The sequence below is a fragment of the Gastrolobium bilobum genome, unplaced genomic scaffold (genome assembly GCF_033153095.1).
Source record: "Gastrolobium bilobum isolate Gb01-03AN ecotype WA unplaced genomic scaffold, APGP_CSIRO_Gbil_v1 utg4340, whole genome shotgun sequence".
Classification (NCBI taxonomy): Eukaryota; Viridiplantae; Streptophyta; class Magnoliopsida; order Fabales; family Fabaceae; genus Gastrolobium; species Gastrolobium bilobum.
In genome coordinates this window covers 54,445-73,409 of record NW_026896972.1, presented here as the reverse complement: position 1 = coordinate 73,409, position 18,965 = coordinate 54,445, and the positions used below count along the sequence as shown (strand labels likewise).

The following is an 18,965-nucleotide window of genomic DNA, read 5'->3' as shown; positions in this document are numbered from 1 at the left end:
ATGCAAATATAAGGAGACGTACAGGTTTTATCTATCCTTTTTATTCGCAGTCCAATTTGTTTTGTCTTATTGCAATAAGAAAGAAACCCCCAAAGTCGATGCAGTTACGCTTTATATAATATAAGGATCTTTTTAAGGGGGTTAGAAAGAAAAAGGCTGAGACTAGTCAGCCTCATTTTTGACACAGTCGTTGCAAGCTCAGCATGATAAGAAAGTACACATTTTTGAATAACTCATTTCCCTTTCAATGTTATGGTCGTACAAGTATCTTCCAGTTTTTTCGACGGGTCACAAACACCAATATCTTACTGAACGCCTCAAGGATGCACACCTCAACACATGCTTCAAATTACCCCATGACAAATTGAAGACTCAACTCCAAGAAGAATAGACCTTCTGTGGCGAATGCAAAAAAGGAAAACCAAAACACTCTCTCAACCTCTCAATATTCCAATCGTCTTCAACTCAGCTCAAAAATATATATATATATATATATATATATATATATATATATATATATAAACACATATATATATCAGGGCGACCACCACCGAGCGCCCACGAACTCCGGGCGACCACCAATGTTGCTCACCGCCACTATCAAGAGCCTCGCTCAACCAGTCCCCCAAACTCCCCTGGAACTCGCCGACCAGTAAGCGGATCACGCAACTACACAGATGATCGGCGCAGATCAACCGCCCAACACCATCATCCGCTCAACCAACTGACCAAAAATAGGAGAGGTTTACACCTTCTTGGATTACAACTACATGCCCTAGATATAAACGCTCAAGGAAGTGACAACCCATAACTCTCGCCAAGACTCTCACCCAACCAACCTCTAGTTGCCCACCGTAGATCCCCTCGCCAGACAGCCCATGACTCTCTAGCAACCAACCTCAGGTCGCCCACCATAAATCCCCAACCACTGGTGCCATTACGATTTCATCGGCCACTGTATCGCTCGCCTAGATCCCCAACTATCGATGCCCACACCCATGGAGACATGCAATTCACCTATTCATGGGACTCACACGCAATTTCTCCAAGAAAACATTCAAGTCTCTCCATGACGGTCGTCTCCTCCTCAACCACCGATTCACCTACACCTCAAGTCTTCTCGCCATGGTCGCCCAATGATGGTCGTCTCCTCCCAACCGAGGTGCCAAGTCTTTCCACTATCGCCCGCTATTCTGGTCGGAGTTTGGCCACGCGGTTGTCACGCCAGCTCAGTTACAACCGCGACTATATATCCTTGGTCCCCAGTCGATCAGGTGCACGCGGTATCCACACGCGGAAAACATGACAACGATGGTATTTTCTTTGCTTGCACGGTTGAAGCGATTTGGGGATGATGTGGTCGCCGAACTATTAAAGACCCCTGATCGAGAGCTTTGCATCTAAAGCTTCGGTTAAATATGATCGATGGCGGGCCCACACTGAAAAGAATGAAGGAACCAGTTTACATTCACAATGTTTCTGGAGACAGGTTCTTGCGGATATTTCACTTTTCATTCACATGCGTTCATAAAATTTTCAAATTTCAAATAATGGGCCCACCTATTTGTTATTTAACCTATCTTTAATCATGAACAAAGATTAAAAGCTGCAAAGCACGTGAACCAGGTCTTTAAGGCACAATACTTATATTGTTTAATAGCATGCTTTCAACTTCGGTTACGATGATAACATGTGGTTGAGGTTTCACTTGACTAGTACTTTATGGCGAGCCCGTCCTGAAAGACACCACTTAATGGTGGACCCACATGAAAGGACACATCCTAATGCTTAAGTTTTGGAAGGATAAAATGATAGTCAAGCAATTTGACAATTCAACATCAATTAATTTGCACGTGAAGTCTGCAAGCTGAATTGATGAAGTGGCGGGCCTATCTGGGAAAGCATAAGTACAATGATAATTTAAAAGCTTGTAGTCACAAAGAGAATTTTTCTTCAAAGATATATTTCTACCCAACATGGAGACCAAATTTTAATCCCGCTCAACAGGGAGGCCAACATTTCATCACGCCCAACAGGGAGGCTAACATTTCATCACGCCCAACAGGAAGACCAGCATTTCAGTTCTCCCAACATGGAGACCAAGCTCTCACCCCGCCCAACAGGGAGACCAGCTCTCATCACGACCAACAGGAAGACCAGCATTTCAGCTCTCCCAACATGGAGACCAACATTTCATCATGCCCAACAGGGAGGCCATAATTTCATCACGCCCAACAGGGAGGCTAACATTTCATCACGCCCAACAGGGAGACCAGCATTTTAACTCTCCCAACATGAGACCAAGCTCTCATCCCGCCCAACATGGAGACCAGCTCTCATCACGACCAACAGGAAGACCAACATTTCAGCTCTCCCTACATGGAGACCAAGTTTTCATCCCGCGTAACAGGGAGGCCAGCATTTCATCACGCCCAACCAACATTTCATCACGCCCAACAAGAAGACCAGCATTTCAGCTCTCCCAACATGGAGACCAAGTTTTCATCCCGCCCAACAGGGAGGCCAGCTTTTCATCACGCCCAACAGGGAGGTCAGCTTTTCATCACGCCTAACAGGAAGGCTAGGATTTCATCAACGCCCAACAGGAAGGCGAGCATTTCATCCAACATTTTATCACGCCCAACAGGGAGGCCAGCATTTCATCACGCCCAACAGGGAGGCCAGCATTTCATCACGCCCAACAGGGAGACCACCATTTTCAACACGCCAACAGGGAGACAAGTATTTTCATCCCGCCAACAGGAAGGCCAACATTCATCAACGAACTAAAAGCTGTTCGGACAACACTTGCACGCGAAGTTCCCAATGACATTAACATGCTCAGGTTTTATTTTCAACACCAGGCAACAACATCTCTTCACTAGCATATATATGTTTCTCTCTACCGCATCTTTATAAACTTCATATGATTATAAATTCCATATGAGTTGCTTAAACAATCTACGAAAGCCGGGACGGTTCTCACCCCCGGTAATTATGAAGGCCGGGACAGTTCTCACCCCTGGTAATTATGAAGGCCGGGACGGTTGTCAAAGAAAGGAACATACATATTTATCATCTATGAAGAATCCCAGTATCTTTCTCTTTTGGAACACATTCTCTTCTCCAGAGGCTTTTATCTACTACATTATTTGTAACTAGCGAGATTTATTTATGAAGAAAGGAGCATATATATTTAATATCAGGATCTTCATCGCCTCTCCCTCTTGGAACAATTATCTTCTCCAGAGGCTTTCATCTACTACATTATTTGTCACCAGCGAGATTTATTTTTGAAGAATGGAGCGTCTATATTTATCATCAGGATCTTCATCACATCTCTCTCTTGGAACAAGTATTCTCCCCAGAAGCCTTCATCTGCAACGCTATTTTATTATTATCATACGGTCAAGACGTATTTATTTCAGCTGTTTAATTTTCAGGCTGCTTGATTCCACATGGGCGTTATTTATCATACATCATATCATCAACGAGTTTTATTGCTGAAGAAGGGAAATTTTCGAAGAATGGAGTATATCTATTTATCATGAGAATCTCCATCACTATCTATTTTGGAACACATCATCCTCTCCGGAAGATCTCATCTACTACTTTATTTATCTCACGAAGCTCAGATCTGCAATCCTGTCGACATTATTTTATTATTATCAGACGGTCAAGACATTCTTGTTCCAGTTGCCAACATCTACAGGGTACTTGATTCAACTTGGGCTCGCTAGTTTATTCATACAATTAAATTATTACTACTTCAACAAAATTTGAAGACCTTCCTCAATAACAAGACGCATCTTCGAAGACAGCAAAGTTCAGCACAATTGCAAGACATAATAGAAGATTCTCTTAAAGCTCTCAAGCATCGCCAACCAGACAATTCATAATCGATGACAACAAATAAACAACTCATGAAGGCCGACGTATTACCGATCAGTTACATTATATCCTGCTTAGAACACTACACACTACGGGTATCCGGCCTAAGCTGCCATATATCTTGGCACCTTGACTCTTTCAAGCTACAAAGCTGGGGGGCTCCTGTTCTGGATACAACTTACATTGGGCCCACCAGATGGGCCCAAGCTCTCTAAGCCCACATTGTAGAACATTCTAGAGGGCACCCATGGCAAGCCATAGAGGCTCTCCACTGGGACATCTCCCTCTTCCTGCACTGCTGCCCCTGTACACTGACAGGGGGCAGCTTGATGAGACAGCTCACGGGCTGACCAGCTCAAGCCCCCATGCAAGAGAGGACTCTTCTCTCTAAATACCCCTCTCACACATAGAGAGAGGATCTTCTTCTTCCCCACTCTTCTCATATGCTGTCATACACACATACTCCCCTTTTTAAGCACATCCATGGGAAACTTCACTAGTGGTTTGGTCTCTACCAAGGCCAATATGGACACCCCTTATATCAACATATTTCACCCTCCAAGGAACACATCTTATGTACACTATAAGTACATATAGGATATTTAAAAGGCTTGGTCGTGCATGTGCCAACTCATTTAGATAGGATATTTAAAAGGCTTGATCTATGCAGTAGCTAATAGGTTTTTTTTTCTATTGGGCTTCGGCCCTTTGATGTATTAAAAAAACATGATGTTAAGACTAATTTCTTTTTTGGTAATCGTTTTCTCATGCAGTAGGAGATGAATATTATTTCTTGCAGATTCATTTGTGTAGGTGAGGGATCTATCTTGAATTTGTATGTATAGGATATAGATTTTATCTTATGTAGGATAAGAATAATAAATCTCATTTTTTTTATGTGTATTAGTTTTCTTAACAACATGTGACATATTTTGTCTTATGCTGAGATAAAACAAAGAAGGCCATCGGTTTTTTTAAAAGAAAAAAAAAATGGGGTTTATTTTTCGATATGAGAAGAGTAGAAGACATAATTCTCTTGCATAAGAAAATAATTTCTCATTTTTTAACAACAAAATTCTTAACTAAATAAGTTAGGTTATGTTTTGACATTAAATAAATGTTAAAAAGAAAGGTCAGGCAAATATTTTTAGTATGGACAAGTTGGTATGTAAGTATGATATAGTTTTTTTTTTTTTTTGGAAATATCAGTATGATATAGTTTAAATTATAGGTCTGATTTCACTTATTATTTTAAAATAAAAAGTTTGATACGATCTATTTGTCTATTTAAATCTATTAGGCTTTTTAGGCTTGTTAAGATTTTTTTAAAAATAATTATACTAATATTATATGAATAATTAACTTATTTTATTTTTGAAATAGATAATATGATATATCTCAATCTACAAGCTTATAGATAAGTATTATATAAATAAGTCCATGATTTATTTTTTGAACATACTTATTTTGGACTGAAATTTATTCTTTTTTTCTAAATATATTAGATAAAGTTATATATATTAATAGATTATGTCACTTATTTTATATACAGTGATGGGACGTAAATTCGTTCCCATCTAAGCCCATTTTGATGGCAAAATACCATACGTTCCCTCATCTGATGAGCAACTTCAGCATGAAAATCACTTGTTTTACACATTTGTGACAAAAACACAGTGGGAGAACAGATGGTAACGTATTCCTTTAAAATATATTAAAAGGGGAACGGACTCGAGCTGTAGAACCAACAAGGTAACCAGCAATATCCTCACTAAGTCCCCTGCGGAACTTAGCAGCCAAGAATGTCGGAGTAGGCCTCGCCATCCGGAAATGTGCAAACTTCACCAGCTGGTTGAATTGGGACAGGTACTCGTCAACAGACAACGAGCCCTGAACCAACCTGTCAAACTCTCCCTGCTTCCTCTCCTGAGCATCGTAAGGGAAATACTGCCCCAGAAAACAATCCTCGAAGAATGGCCAAGTCATCACATGGCCCTGCATCTCATAGACATGAGAAGCGCTCGTCCACCACTCATGGGCATCGCCCTCCAGCATGTAGGTAGCCAACATCAGCTTCTGCGGATCAGTACACTGTATGACCCGAAAGATCTTGTCCAACGCCTGTAGCCAACCCGCCGCAGCAACAGGATCATAAGATCCATCAAAGGTAGGTGGCTTATGCTTACGAAAAGCATTCAGCCGGCGATCGATCTCATCTCGATCCTCAACAAAAACAGGACGGTCTGCATGGCCCCCGTAAGGTGACTGCCATCACCCATCTGACTCTGACTGTCGTCCTGCAGACTGGGTGGAGGCAGAGGCGGTGGCGGTGGAGGTGGTGGCGGAGGAAAATGGCCAACAGCAGGACCAATCCTCAACTCCTCCAACATGACTCTCATCATCATCAACACATCCTCAGTGGCCTTCCTGTTTGCCTCTTTGACGGCGTCCAACATGGCCTGGTTTGCCATTCTCATGGCCTCCTGATCGACTTGTCGGGACGCCAGCATCTCAGCCAATGCAGCCAGGACCGGGTCAGGTTGACCCTCATCAGTCTCTCGTGTCCTCCTGGATCCTACCATGACTCTGCACAAGTTACACAAATTATGAGTTGATCAGGCCCACGCAATGTGATTACATATGCGGCATCATAATAAAAACCAGCGGAGCAAACACACAAGACAGACACAACCAAACATCCTAATCATTGCAATACATACAGGCTTTTCCCTTGAACCGTCGCTCTGATACCATAAAATGTAACACCCCGTGTATACCCGGTAATGTTATCATTACATCGTATTAAGCTGCGCTTAATTAAAAAAGCGGAATATCTTTTTCTTTTCAATTATGACGTCATTAAACTTAACCAAGTTGATTACTTAATCAATTTCATAAAATATCGCCTGTATGTAAATTGCAATAAGACATCTACTGAAATACCTCAATATATAAATAAAGTGAGTATCTAACATCACGGGTCTACAACTCGTAGCCCGAACAATAATCCTGATACATTATTACAACTCCAAATAAAACAAGACATAATAAGTCTATGTGGCATGGACAATTCCCATGCTTACCAAATCAACAGCGTCTCAACAAGATGATAAAAATCATAAATGAAGCTAAAAGCATAAAACATCATGCATAACCAGCATCCAACAAGTCAGCATATAATAACAGCAATATCTAACTCAGCTCCGGCCTCCTGCCACCTGAGGTCTCAACCCCAATATTACCTGAACCTGAAATAACCATTCCCCAAACGTGGGGTGAGATCTCTAAACTAGAAATCTCAGTAAGACAAGGGGTCCTCAAGGATCTTCCACCCCAAGCTCACTTACATGTGCAATATAAGTTCTAGAAGCATTTATATCAATATAAGTTCCAAACTATACAGTGCAACAGATATTCATGCCATGTGTGTTGATACAATTCTATTGGCCAGAGAAATGCAGGAATACGTCTATACCTACATGTAGTACAAGGAACACCGCTTACACCTCACTCACAGCCTCACCATCTTGTATGTACCACATACTAAGGCTTACCGTATAGGTGGAACACCACATGCATATCATAAAGGCACTAGTATATAACAGCTCAACAGCATTTCCAAAAAATCAAAAGCATGTAACACAGCATGCATATAACCATACCCCCATGGGACATGGTGGAACCACAACATGGCTAAACCGAGGACACGAAAGCTTACCTTGCAAGCTCACTATCCAATGCCAAGAGTCCACACAGCTCAAGTCTAACACACAACAGATCACAATCTGATATGGACCAATAATACATCATTAATCGAACTCTACAAGCATACACTTAAAGACAACGTCTTTCCTTTACGTTTTACGTCTTAAGGCTTCTAACAAAGCCACAAGCCCTTAATCACATGATTCTGACTTAGTTCATTAATTACAGAAGTTCAACTTCATCAATCTAGGGTCCACAAACCCCCAATAGCCTACTGTACACACAGCACAGCTATTGTTCTACGAAATCCCAGAATATCCGGATATTCGTCGGAGGCATATTCGGATATCAATATCCGGATATCTCACTGGCCATATCCGGATATCAATATTCGGATATCTAGAACCCCATATCCGGATATCTATATCGGGATATCAATATCCGGATATTCACAATAGAGTATCCGGATATTTCGCGACAGAACCCAGATTCTGCATTTCGCGAAATTCCAGCTTAAAGGTCCAACTTTTACCGATTACAAGAGCCTAAACATGCATTCCTAGGTGTGTTTGACATTACCCAACGTTAGGTTATCATCTTAAGCCCAATGCATGCATCAATGTTCCATTTTTAAGCATAAAAACTCAAGTTCAAAGGTGGTGATCATACCACAAGCTAAAAACAGAGGTAGATGATGCTCTTGGAGCTCTCTCAACTGCTCCAAAACTCAGACCTTCAAAGACCACGAAAAAGAGAAGCAAACAAGGCTCTTCCTCACCAAAGGTGGCTCCTTGGACCTCCAAATGAGAAGCACAAGGTTCACTCACTCTCCAACCCAAAGTCAGCACCCAACACTCCCTCAAACTGACCTCCTTACACAGAAAAGAAGCCACTTTCCCACTCACAAGGATGATTCTCACTCACACCAAGTGTATAGATGAAGAGAAATGGAAGAGGAAGCTTCAAAGCTCACCAAAAGGAGCACAAAGGCAATGGAACAGTAACAAGGAGATGACCAGCCACCCAACTCACGTAGGAAATCTGAGTGTCTAGGGTTTTGTGCCCTCATAAGAGTATTTATAGGCCACTTAAACATTAAACACACAGTATTAACTTTAATTGCTACGCTCAGCATTTCAATCCCAAACTCAGGATTCTTAATCTACTCATTTTTATAAGAATTATCATATTTTTCCGAGCACCTTTCCGGTACGCGCTTTTCATAGCCAGTATCAGTTTCTGGCACCAATTCTTATTATTTTGACTTGAAACTCGTTTTACAAGTCCTACATATTATTCTAGTAATTATCGTGCACTTATCATAATTTTTCGGAATACTTTTTCGGTACGCATTTATACCGACTAGCAGAACTGGTATTTGCACTTTTCTTCCGAAAAATGACTTTCAGCATTCTTAATCACTTACTATAATTATTAGAGCCTCATAATAATTATTAGGGTCAATTATGAAATTATTTCCTAATTTAACATAATTAATTAATAATTTCTTTAATTAACGGTGCAGGTTCTTACATTTAACAAATAAAAAATTATGATTGTAGTTTGAGTACAATATTATTATATCTCGTTTGGACAGTTTTCTTTTCTTTCTAAAAACAATTACTTCTTTTCAAAATATAAGTGCTTATGAGTGTATTTGTATTTTTGGATAACAACTTTATGAAAAACAACCAAAATGCTGCTTTTTTAAAGCCAAAATTCTTGACTTATTAAAAAGTTACAAAAGTAATGATGTTAATTTGTGATTGGGTCGGCACAAATACAATTATTCTCGATACAAATATGACACGAATAATTATTTGTGTCAAAACTATAGATACAAACACGACTATGCTACTACACATGTTGACATACACGACATGAATAATATGTTTTTTGAATAAAAATTATTTAAATAACCTTAAATTAAAAAGTAAAAATCGAATAAGTAGGTATAAATATATAAATATTTAATTATTTAATTTAAGAGAAAAATACTTATTCTTTTAAAGTACAGTCATTTTAATTAAAATTATTGTATTTTATTTAATATTTAAATTAAACACTCTCTCCCACCATTATTTTTATTATGTAACTGTTTCTCTTACCATAAAATACAGTAATTTTTGTTAAAATAACATATTTTTATATTCTTTAAAAGGACAAATATTTTTTCCTTAATTTAATTATATCAACATAAACACGACATTAATTTAGTGGTTCTAAAATATATAGGGGTTCTAAAATACGACATTAATTTTCATGTTTTTTAATTTATAGGGGTTCTAAAATATCGTACCGCAAATAAGAATTATGCTTTTAGACCAATAAGAATCAGGTTTTTCTCTCTCCAAATTATTTGTTTCAAAGAATATTTTTGTTTGGGTAATAGTTTTAAAGAATAATTTATCAACATATGATAGTTTGAAAACTATTTATGAAATTAATTTAGTGGTTCTCGCTTATGGAGCCAACAAGACCGCGGCAGCAGATTAGTATAGCTTAGTTTTACTCCATCTTTCACTCACATTCCCTTATTTCATGTATATTAGGGAGTGTTTGTCTATTTGATATGAGTATTTTAGTTGCAATTATCGGAAAGTGGGGTGGGAAATATTTATTTACCATATTTGGTACGATGCATGTGAACAAAATGCTAGTAATTTTTTTTTTTCAGCATTTTCCTTTTGAAATACACAAAGCTGAAAAATTATTCCACCTAGGTCATGATATTTTTTTTTTCCATTCTCTTGGATTCTAAGTATAACCTTTTGAGACAAAAATACCTTGCTCGACTATATGATCGTATGTGTAAAAAGATGGATATTTTGATAATTTCGATTCACATTCCCATCAATATTTTACCATCAACCAAACATAACATCAGTAAAATTAAGCCAACTTTTCCTGCAAAATTTTGGCCAACCAAACGCTATTTCGTAACTTACTCGGGATAAAAAAATTCCTACCAAATCCCCAACAATCTTTTATTTCGGTAAAAAAAAATATCTCTCACACCAAACGCCCTTAACCTTCTAATAGATACAACACGTGTGGTTCCATTGATTTTTAAAAAAAGAAAAGAAAAGAAAATTGAAAAAAGACTAGTACGAATACCGGAATGTGGGAGAAACTTTCTTTCTCCTACTATATTATATGAGACTAAGGGGGTGTATTAGATTAGGATTTTAAAAGATTTTTTCGAGATAAAAATTCTTATAGATTTTAAAAGACTATTTAAATTGTAGGGACTTTAAAGACTTTTTTTACAATTAAGATTTCATAAGTTGGATTTTAAAGGATTTTAATAGAATTTATAAGATTTGAAAGGACAATATGGATTTATAAGATTTTAAAAAATCATATGAATTTTTAACAAACATTTAAAATTACAAGATTCAAACCTCCAAAAAAAAAAAATTACAAGATTCAATAAAAAAAATAACAAAGAAATGCAATGAAATTAATAAAAAAAGTAAAACCTAATATAATTTTCTAAAGTAAACCCTAAAACATAATATAATTTTTCACAAATATTCAAAATTACTAAGCAACGGCTCTTCTCATATCTAAAGTTATACTAGTCATCCACGCATTAACATTTTTTCGTTTCTGCTATTGGGTTTGACTTTGACCAATGGTTGAAAATTATCTTCTTCATTTGGTATTAAAACTATGCATATATGATTATAAGACCCAATTTTTTAATTATTAAAATAATTCTAAATTGGCATATAGAACCTAAAGTTCATGATAAAATCTTGTTTGGAAATTTTTGCAATTGATCTTGAAAACTTTGGGGTTTTTATTCTACATGATAAGAGTTTTCTAACCATATATCATATGCATATTCTCATTGAATATTCTAAGAAAATTTTGAATCTGAATTTTCAGGTTTTATTATATGAAAGTTTAGAAATTTTCTCAAATTTTTTTCAATCGATACATTGAAACCTTAATTTGCTTTGGGGCATTTGAAAAATAAGTTTTTAGTTATCTATTGACACAAATATTATTTGAAATTGTTTTATATAGTGAAGAAATTTCGTTCATAAATGTATTGTTACGAAATATAAGGTTCATATCAATATTATTAAAACCGGACCGATCATTGACCCGGTCGAGGTACTGGGTCAATGGGTCATTGGTTCAACCAGTGGGTCACTGGTTCAACCACATGACTCGGTAATTATATGCAATTTTATAATTTATATTAAAAATTATAAACAAACTTAAATATTTTAAAAAATGATAAAAAAATTCAAATATTTTAATATAAAAATAATAAATCACATATTACTATCCAATAAAGGATCAAACAAAAATATAATGATCGTGATACGAGGCTTTAGGTTCAAAAAATAACATCTCTAAATATAAATCTAATCAAAATTTTCTGCATAATTGAGATAATATTAGTGTTGTAGGTACATAACTTATATAAGTCAATAAGTAAAAAAAATATTCAAATATGTCCATTATGATTTTTTTTTTTTAAAAAAAACAATTTTGGATTTTTTTTTTGGACCGGACCGGGTCACCGGTTAACCGATCGCGTCACTAGTTTTCATGAAAATCGGTCGGGTCGCATCGGTTCTGATGCATGGCTGATCCGTTGCTTCAACCGAACCGATTATATTACTGGTTCCCAGGTCGACCCGGCCGGGTCGGTCTGGTTTTATTAACACTGGTTCATATTATGAAAGTTTCAATCTTTTTTAAATTGATATTGTTTCATGGGAAAGATATTGTGACAACCAAGTTGTGTTACTACCAAGTGACTACCAATTAATCTCACCGTTAGATCGATTATGTTGATCCAACGGTTATATTTATTTCCATCTTTGTTTGGTCAATGTTTCCCAAATTTAATACATTATATTTATTTTCACCTTTGTATGGTTATGATTTCTCATATTTAATGCTTTCACTTTAAATATGGGAAATCATAACCATACAAAGATGGAAATAAATATAACCGTTGGATCAACATAATCGATCTAACGGTGAGATTAATTGGTAGTCACTTGGTATTAACACAACTTGGTTGTCACAATATCCTTCTCCTTGTTTCATTGATGTAAAACAAAAATTGGTTTGAGGATTTTAGTTCCCATGTTATTTTTCACTATTTTATTTTTTTAATATAAAAATCACACCTTTTGTGCCAAGAAAAATAGCTACCCATGGCTTGAAAAATTATTTTTTAAACTTCCAAAATTTCTCAAAAAATGACTAAAAATTATGCTGTTTTTGCGATAGATTATATTAAAATCTCGTTGGTTTGTTGTTTCTGGGTTGTTTTGTAAGGAAAATCGCTAAAAAATATGTTATTTTAAGTTTTGACGAAGCTCACATGACGTAATCCGATTTCAAGCGGGTCAACCCGCCAAAGGAAAAAGAAAACACTGCAATAGAGAAATCTCAAGAAATCTTAAGAAATCCGTTAAAATCGTTAGATTTTTTGAATACCACAAGATTATTTTTTCATTGTTTAAAATCTTGATTGAATACCAACGTATTTGGACGGATTCTAAAATAATATTTTAAAATCCTAATCGAATACCACATGACTTTTTTTCAATCTATTAAAATCCTAATTGAACCAATTGATTTTTTTGTCCAAAAATAATCCATTAAAATATTTTGAAATCTCAATCCAATACACCTCCTAACTTAATCCATATATTAATTACCATGATAAATAATAACTATGATAGTAAATAACAAACTATTATTATTTTTGAAATTAGTATTAAATTCATTTAATTAAATAATAATTAATACAGTAAATAATTCTCATTTCTTTTCCGGTTGAAGAATTTAAATATTTAATATCATTTGATTTAGGTAATTGATATTGTGCTCCAATTCACAACTCATCATAAAATTGCAATGATCAGGATAGTGCAACTAGTCACGCACCAATATCATGCCCAGCTAATCATATTAGATTAGATATCATTTTTAAACCATATTATTTTAGGATTTGTTTACGGTAACGAATCCTGTATATAAGATTTCTCAATTTGTGAGGATAGGAATGAAGATTGCTTATATGCAGTATTATTTTTATACTTTTGCAGATAAACCATTTTCAGATTGGAATCCGTTACTTTTCAATCCTAAAGAACAATCTTACCATTATTTCAAGATACATTACCAAATATCCATTAAAAATAGAAATAGTTAATTCATGATACTTTCTGTGTTTTTCTCTAATATTTCTACTCGGATCATAGCACTTGTCTGGCTCCAGAATTTCACACTCCCTAATCTTTTAACATCTAAACAATTTACTTATATAAAATGCTTTCAAATATAACATTCAAATGCAAAATATTTTTAATTATTTAAAAAATTTCTTCTAAAAATATATATGAAAGTTATTATTTTAAAAGACCATCCTAATAAATTCTTAAAGTTATAATTTATTTTCAACCAAGTACTGTTATGTAAAAAAATAAAAATACATGTCATTTTGATTAATTCTACACATAAAAAGTTTTATTTTTATCTTAACAGTCAAGCACAGAAAATTTTGCCTTTTGACAAAAAAATGTCTAAAAGTTTTTTTTTTTTTTTAAATTCCCATAATAGAATATTCTTAATATGTATAGACGCATTATTTATGAAGCATCAATAAATTATTATAGATGAATATAATATCTAATAATAATAACAGAAAGAATATATATAATTTAGAAATAATATATAACTAAACTATCAATATAAATAAAAAATAGAAGTATATAATTAAGGAAAAGGAGATGAAAATATTACTCTCCTTTCACATAAGGTAACTTATCTCATTTTCTCTCACTTCGATTTTCACATCCTACTTTTTTCTTCTTTTTCTTTTTTCTTACAATGGTGGGACCCACTCATTTTCTCTCTACCACGTAAGATAACTATCTTATGTGAAAGGAGATTAATAAAACCCTATAATTAATTACAATCACATTTGAAAATAATAATTATATTAAGTATTCAATAAATAAATATTGAATAAAAAATATCCAAGCCCAAAAAAAAACCCGATCGTGCTACTTTCACACCGGAGTGGATCTAGTAGCACTATAAATAAAGGAGTCACACGCACCCCTTCTTTTTTCATAATTCGTAATATCACTCGCATCATAAAACAAAGTCGTATCGGAAAATTAGGGTTAGGGATTTTCCTTCTTTCCGTTGTGAAATTCAAGTATGGCGTCAACGAAGAAGATCACTTTGAAGAGTTCCGATGGCGAGGCCTTCGAGGTAGACGAGGCGGTGGCGTTGGAGTCGCAGACCATCAAGCACATGATCGAGGACGATTGCGCCGATAGCGGCATCCCGCTTCCCAACGTTACCAGCAAGATCCTTGCCAAGGTTATCGAGTACTGTAAGAAGCACGTTGAGGCTGCGAGTTCCGACGAGAAGCCCTCCGATGAGGATCTCAAGGCCTGGGACGCTGAGTTCGTCAAGGTTGATCAGGCCACGCTCTTCGATCTCATTCTGGTGAGTTTTAATTTCGGTTTCTGTTTCCTCTTCGTGTTAATTTCTTTGTTTTGAGTTTGACTGTTGGTGCTGTGGTGATTGGGGATTAGGGTTTCTTTTGAGATTGGGGATTTTAGGGTTATTTGTTTTGTTACTATTATTTAATGTTTTTTTTTTTTTTTTGGGGGGGGGGGTGCATTACTTCTTATGAAGCCGTGATGTTTTAACCGTTACTGAAATTGCGTATTTGGATTGAACTTCTTAGGGCTGAGAAAGACACAAGAGGTTTCATCATAATTTGTGCAGGTTGTAGGGTCCATTAATTTCGCTCTTGTGTCTTTCTTTCTCATAACATAACATTATCGTTTTAGCAAGTAATACCAGAGGATCTAAATCAAGGAAATTGTGCTATATTTTGTTATTTGGAGGGTTATTTTGTTTCTTTTGCTCTATTATTGATTTCTGAATGTGAGTCTTGTTTTTGGCATACGTGTTGTGTTGCATGGATGTATTCTCTATATTGCAGTAAGGGTCTTTTTTATTTATTTAAATGTATCTACTTAAATTTAAGGATATATATACTCCTACTTGTTTACTTTAGGAATAAATTCAATTTAGAGGAATTTTATCATTGGTTGATTATGAATCTGTGTGTTAGGTCTCTCTCCCTCTCTCTCTCTCTCTCTCTCTCTCTATGTTTTGTGTGTGTGTGTGTGTGTGTAGCGAGTCATGGCTTCTTTTTATTTTGTCGTGTATATTTCATGAAATTGGTGTTTATGTGAATTCTGCATCTCTGTCCCTTATTAATCATTGATCATTGGATATTTTGCTGTATGTCTTTAATACGCAGGAGTGCATTTCATATGATTACATTAGAATTGTCCATGATGATAGCTTTGGTCTTGGCGGTCTCTTCCAGTTTGCATCCTATGGCGTGATAGTGTATTCCATTTGATTTGATGTCTGTTTCCAATTTGCGTTCAATTCATAGAATTGCAATGGACATTTACTGTCTCAATGTCTAGAATATTTGTGCATTTTAATGTCACATCAACTGTTTTTATCATGTTAATGCTCTGTGCCATTGCGTTGTGTTCTGAAATTTTCGTTTTCAGGCTGCAAACTACTTGAACATCAAGAGCCTTTTGGACCTTACTTGCCAGACTGTAGCAGACATGATCAAGGGGAAGACACCAGAAGAAATTCGCAAGACCTTCAACATTAAGAATGACTTCACCGCTGAGGAAGAGGAGGAAGTTCGCCGGGAAAACCAATGGGCATTTGAATGATTTGTTAAGCTTTTTAAATCTCAGTGAAAGACATGCCATGTGGGTTTTATGCATGCTATATAGTTGCTAGCTTTTCTTGTTGACTATTTATGTTTTCTGTTTACCTATCAGACTATCAATCCTCGTGTACTTGTGGACAATCTTGAAATTGTAAGTAATAGTTGAATATGTTGGTTGTAATGATTTGGTTCTTGTATGAGAGTTTATTTGATAATTCATTGTCAACCTTCTCTTCATTACTCATTGGATACGAGTTGGCATTTAACATTGGGTTCCATTCATGTTTCCGTTAGAACATGGATGAGTTTTGGGGGGAGGGGTAATGATCAATGCGTATGGATACTGCTTTCCTTGCTTACATTTGCTACGCAACACTTTAATTAGCTGCTTGATTGGGAGTTCTAAAATAGATGAAAAGAGAATACAACTTTTAAGGGAAACTGTTTTCCAATCAGGTTGACCAAAATAAGGTTTGAAAAATTTGTTACTGGAAAAAATATTTTCAGAACTTATTTACATTGTTTGGCTAGGACGTTTGCTGCCCCACCTAACGTCTCTTCCCTTTATATAAGGCGTTAGGTGGAATAGCCCTCTTCTGAGGTGTTTTCATGTGGTTGAAAGAAAAAATTGCGGTGGTCTTTAGTGTTTCTTATTAGGGTTTTGTGAATGTTATGTAACAGCAAAATGAATACATCATGTCATAGAGATATGTTTTTGTAGGGCCCATCAAATATTAGAAAAAAAAAATAAACAAAAAAGTTAGCACGGAAAACGATATGAGAGTAGGAGGAAACAAAATTTGACAGTAACATGATGTTAGCTTTTCCCTTCTTATTAAGAGAGAAAATGAGCAGCAAAGCAAAAACAAAATAAAAAGATTTCAAAGTGAGAAAGGAAGAGTTTTCAGGCTTTATTATGGTGCAGGTGGAAGATGCCCTTTAGTATCTTCTCTAGCTATTATTCTTGTGTTACGAGATGAGATTAATGAGTTAAAAAATGCAATTCGATTGGTGTGGTTTTCAATTTTGGCAGGGGTGGTTTTCAATTTCAATTTTGCTACGCAACACTTCAATAGGCTGTTTGATTGTGAGTTAAAAATAAATGGAAAGAAAAGAAACTTAAGAAAATTAGTTTCCACGTGGATGGATTGTAGAGAGACAGTGGTCTACCTAACACCACTTTTGAAAAAAAATTAAAAATTTAAAGAGTTAGGGTGATAATAGCAATTGTTGCCCTCATTCACCTGGCAGTCCCTTAAAAAAAAACAAAAAACAAAAATGTATCTCATCTAAGTTGTGCGACAACGACCAAAAGTGTCACACTTTTTTATAAAAAATTATCTGAATGCCACACTTTAATTTTTTTTTCTCTCAATATACGTCATCTAACTTGCTACAACACCTGAGAGTTAAGTGTTGACACGTGACAGAAGGTGCATGGCTATGTAAACAGCAACACAGTGCAGCGAAATTATATGACATCAAACATGCTATACAACATAACATGTTTAGTCAGTTTCTGACATGTGGCAATTTTGACAAGTGACAAACGTGCTATATAGCATAGCATGTTACGTGTGTGTCACAAAATAATTTAAATTAATATAAAATTAAACTAAAATAATTAACAAATATAAATTACATTTAATTTATTAACACTCCTAAATTAAATGACATTACTTAACGGTAGAGCTGGCAAAACAGGCTAGGCTCAGCGGGCCAACCTACCAAACGGGGCGAGGTGGGCTAGCTCATTTTTTGGCGGGGTGGGGCGGCGCGCCCACTTTGCCACCTCTACTCAACTGTTTAAAAAAAATTAACTTGACTAAAGTAAATCAAATGAAATTAATTTACGCTCCTAAAAATAATTAATTAATATTTATAAAATAATTTAAATTGAATTAAACTAAAATAATTAACAAACATAAATTATATTTAATTCATTAACACTCCTTAATTAAATTAAATTACTTAACAATTCAAAAAAATTAATATAACTGAAACTAAATTAAATGAAATTAATTAACACTCCTAAAACTAATTACCTAATAATTATAAAATAATTTAAATTAATGTAGACTGAATTAAACTAAAACAATTAATTTAAATTATTTTATAACTATTAATTAATTATTTTTAGGAGCATTAATTAATTTCATGATACACACTTAACATGCTATGCTATATAGCACGTTTGTCACGTGTTGGAATTGCCATGTGTCAGAAGCTGACTAAACATGCATGTTTGATGTCACGTAATCTCGTTGCACTGCTCAGCGACTTACGTGGCCATGCACCTTCTGCCACGTGTCAACACTTAACTCGTTAGGTGTAGCAGCGAGTTAGATGACATATCATTCTGGAAAAATATCTGCAAAGTCTGACATTCAAGTAATTTTTTTGCAAAAAGTGTTGCAATTTGGACATTATCCCTAATATTGCGAACCTTTAGATGTTCTAGTCTCACTAAGGTAGGTCATTTTACGTGTAACTCCTTCTTCTTCTTCTTTCTGCCTGTCCCTACAGCTGCCGTGTATTATTTTTACTTAGACAAAACAAATAAGTTTTATTCAAGAAAAAAATTTAAATATTTTTTTAACCC

General features: G+C 35.5%; 1 protein-coding gene across 2 annotated transcripts; it reads left to right on the top strand.

Moving 5' to 3' along the window:
- The first annotated feature begins 14,720 nt into the window (after window positions 1-14,720).
- Window positions 14,721-16,582, top strand: LOC133303121 (SKP1-like protein 1B). Of its 2 annotated transcripts, XM_061502995.1 has the most exons (3): window positions 14,721-15,096; window positions 16,191-16,255; window positions 16,337-16,582. In XM_061502995.1, the coding sequence occupies exons 1-3, from the start codon at window positions 14,803-14,805 to the stop codon at window positions 16,362-16,364; spliced, it is 387 nt and encodes a 128-aa protein (XP_061358979.1). In that variant the 5' UTR covers window positions 14,721-14,802; the 3' UTR covers window positions 16,365-16,582. The 2 variants fall into 2 exon arrangements, with proteins under 2 accessions (XP_061358979.1, XP_061358978.1); XM_061502994.1 differs by having other exon boundaries at window positions 16,191-16,582.
- The last annotated feature ends 2,383 nt before the right edge of the window (window positions 16,583-18,965 follow it).

Coding starts and splice junctions, on each gene's coding strand:
- LOC133303121 (XM_061502994.1), top strand. CDS start 14,803: ATGGCGTCAACGAAGAAGATCACTTTGAAGAGTTCCGATGGCGAGGCC. Junction 15,097..16,190: donor CGCTCTTCGATCTCATTCTG/GTGAGTTTTAAT, acceptor TTTCGTTTTCAG/GCTGCAAACTACTTGAACAT.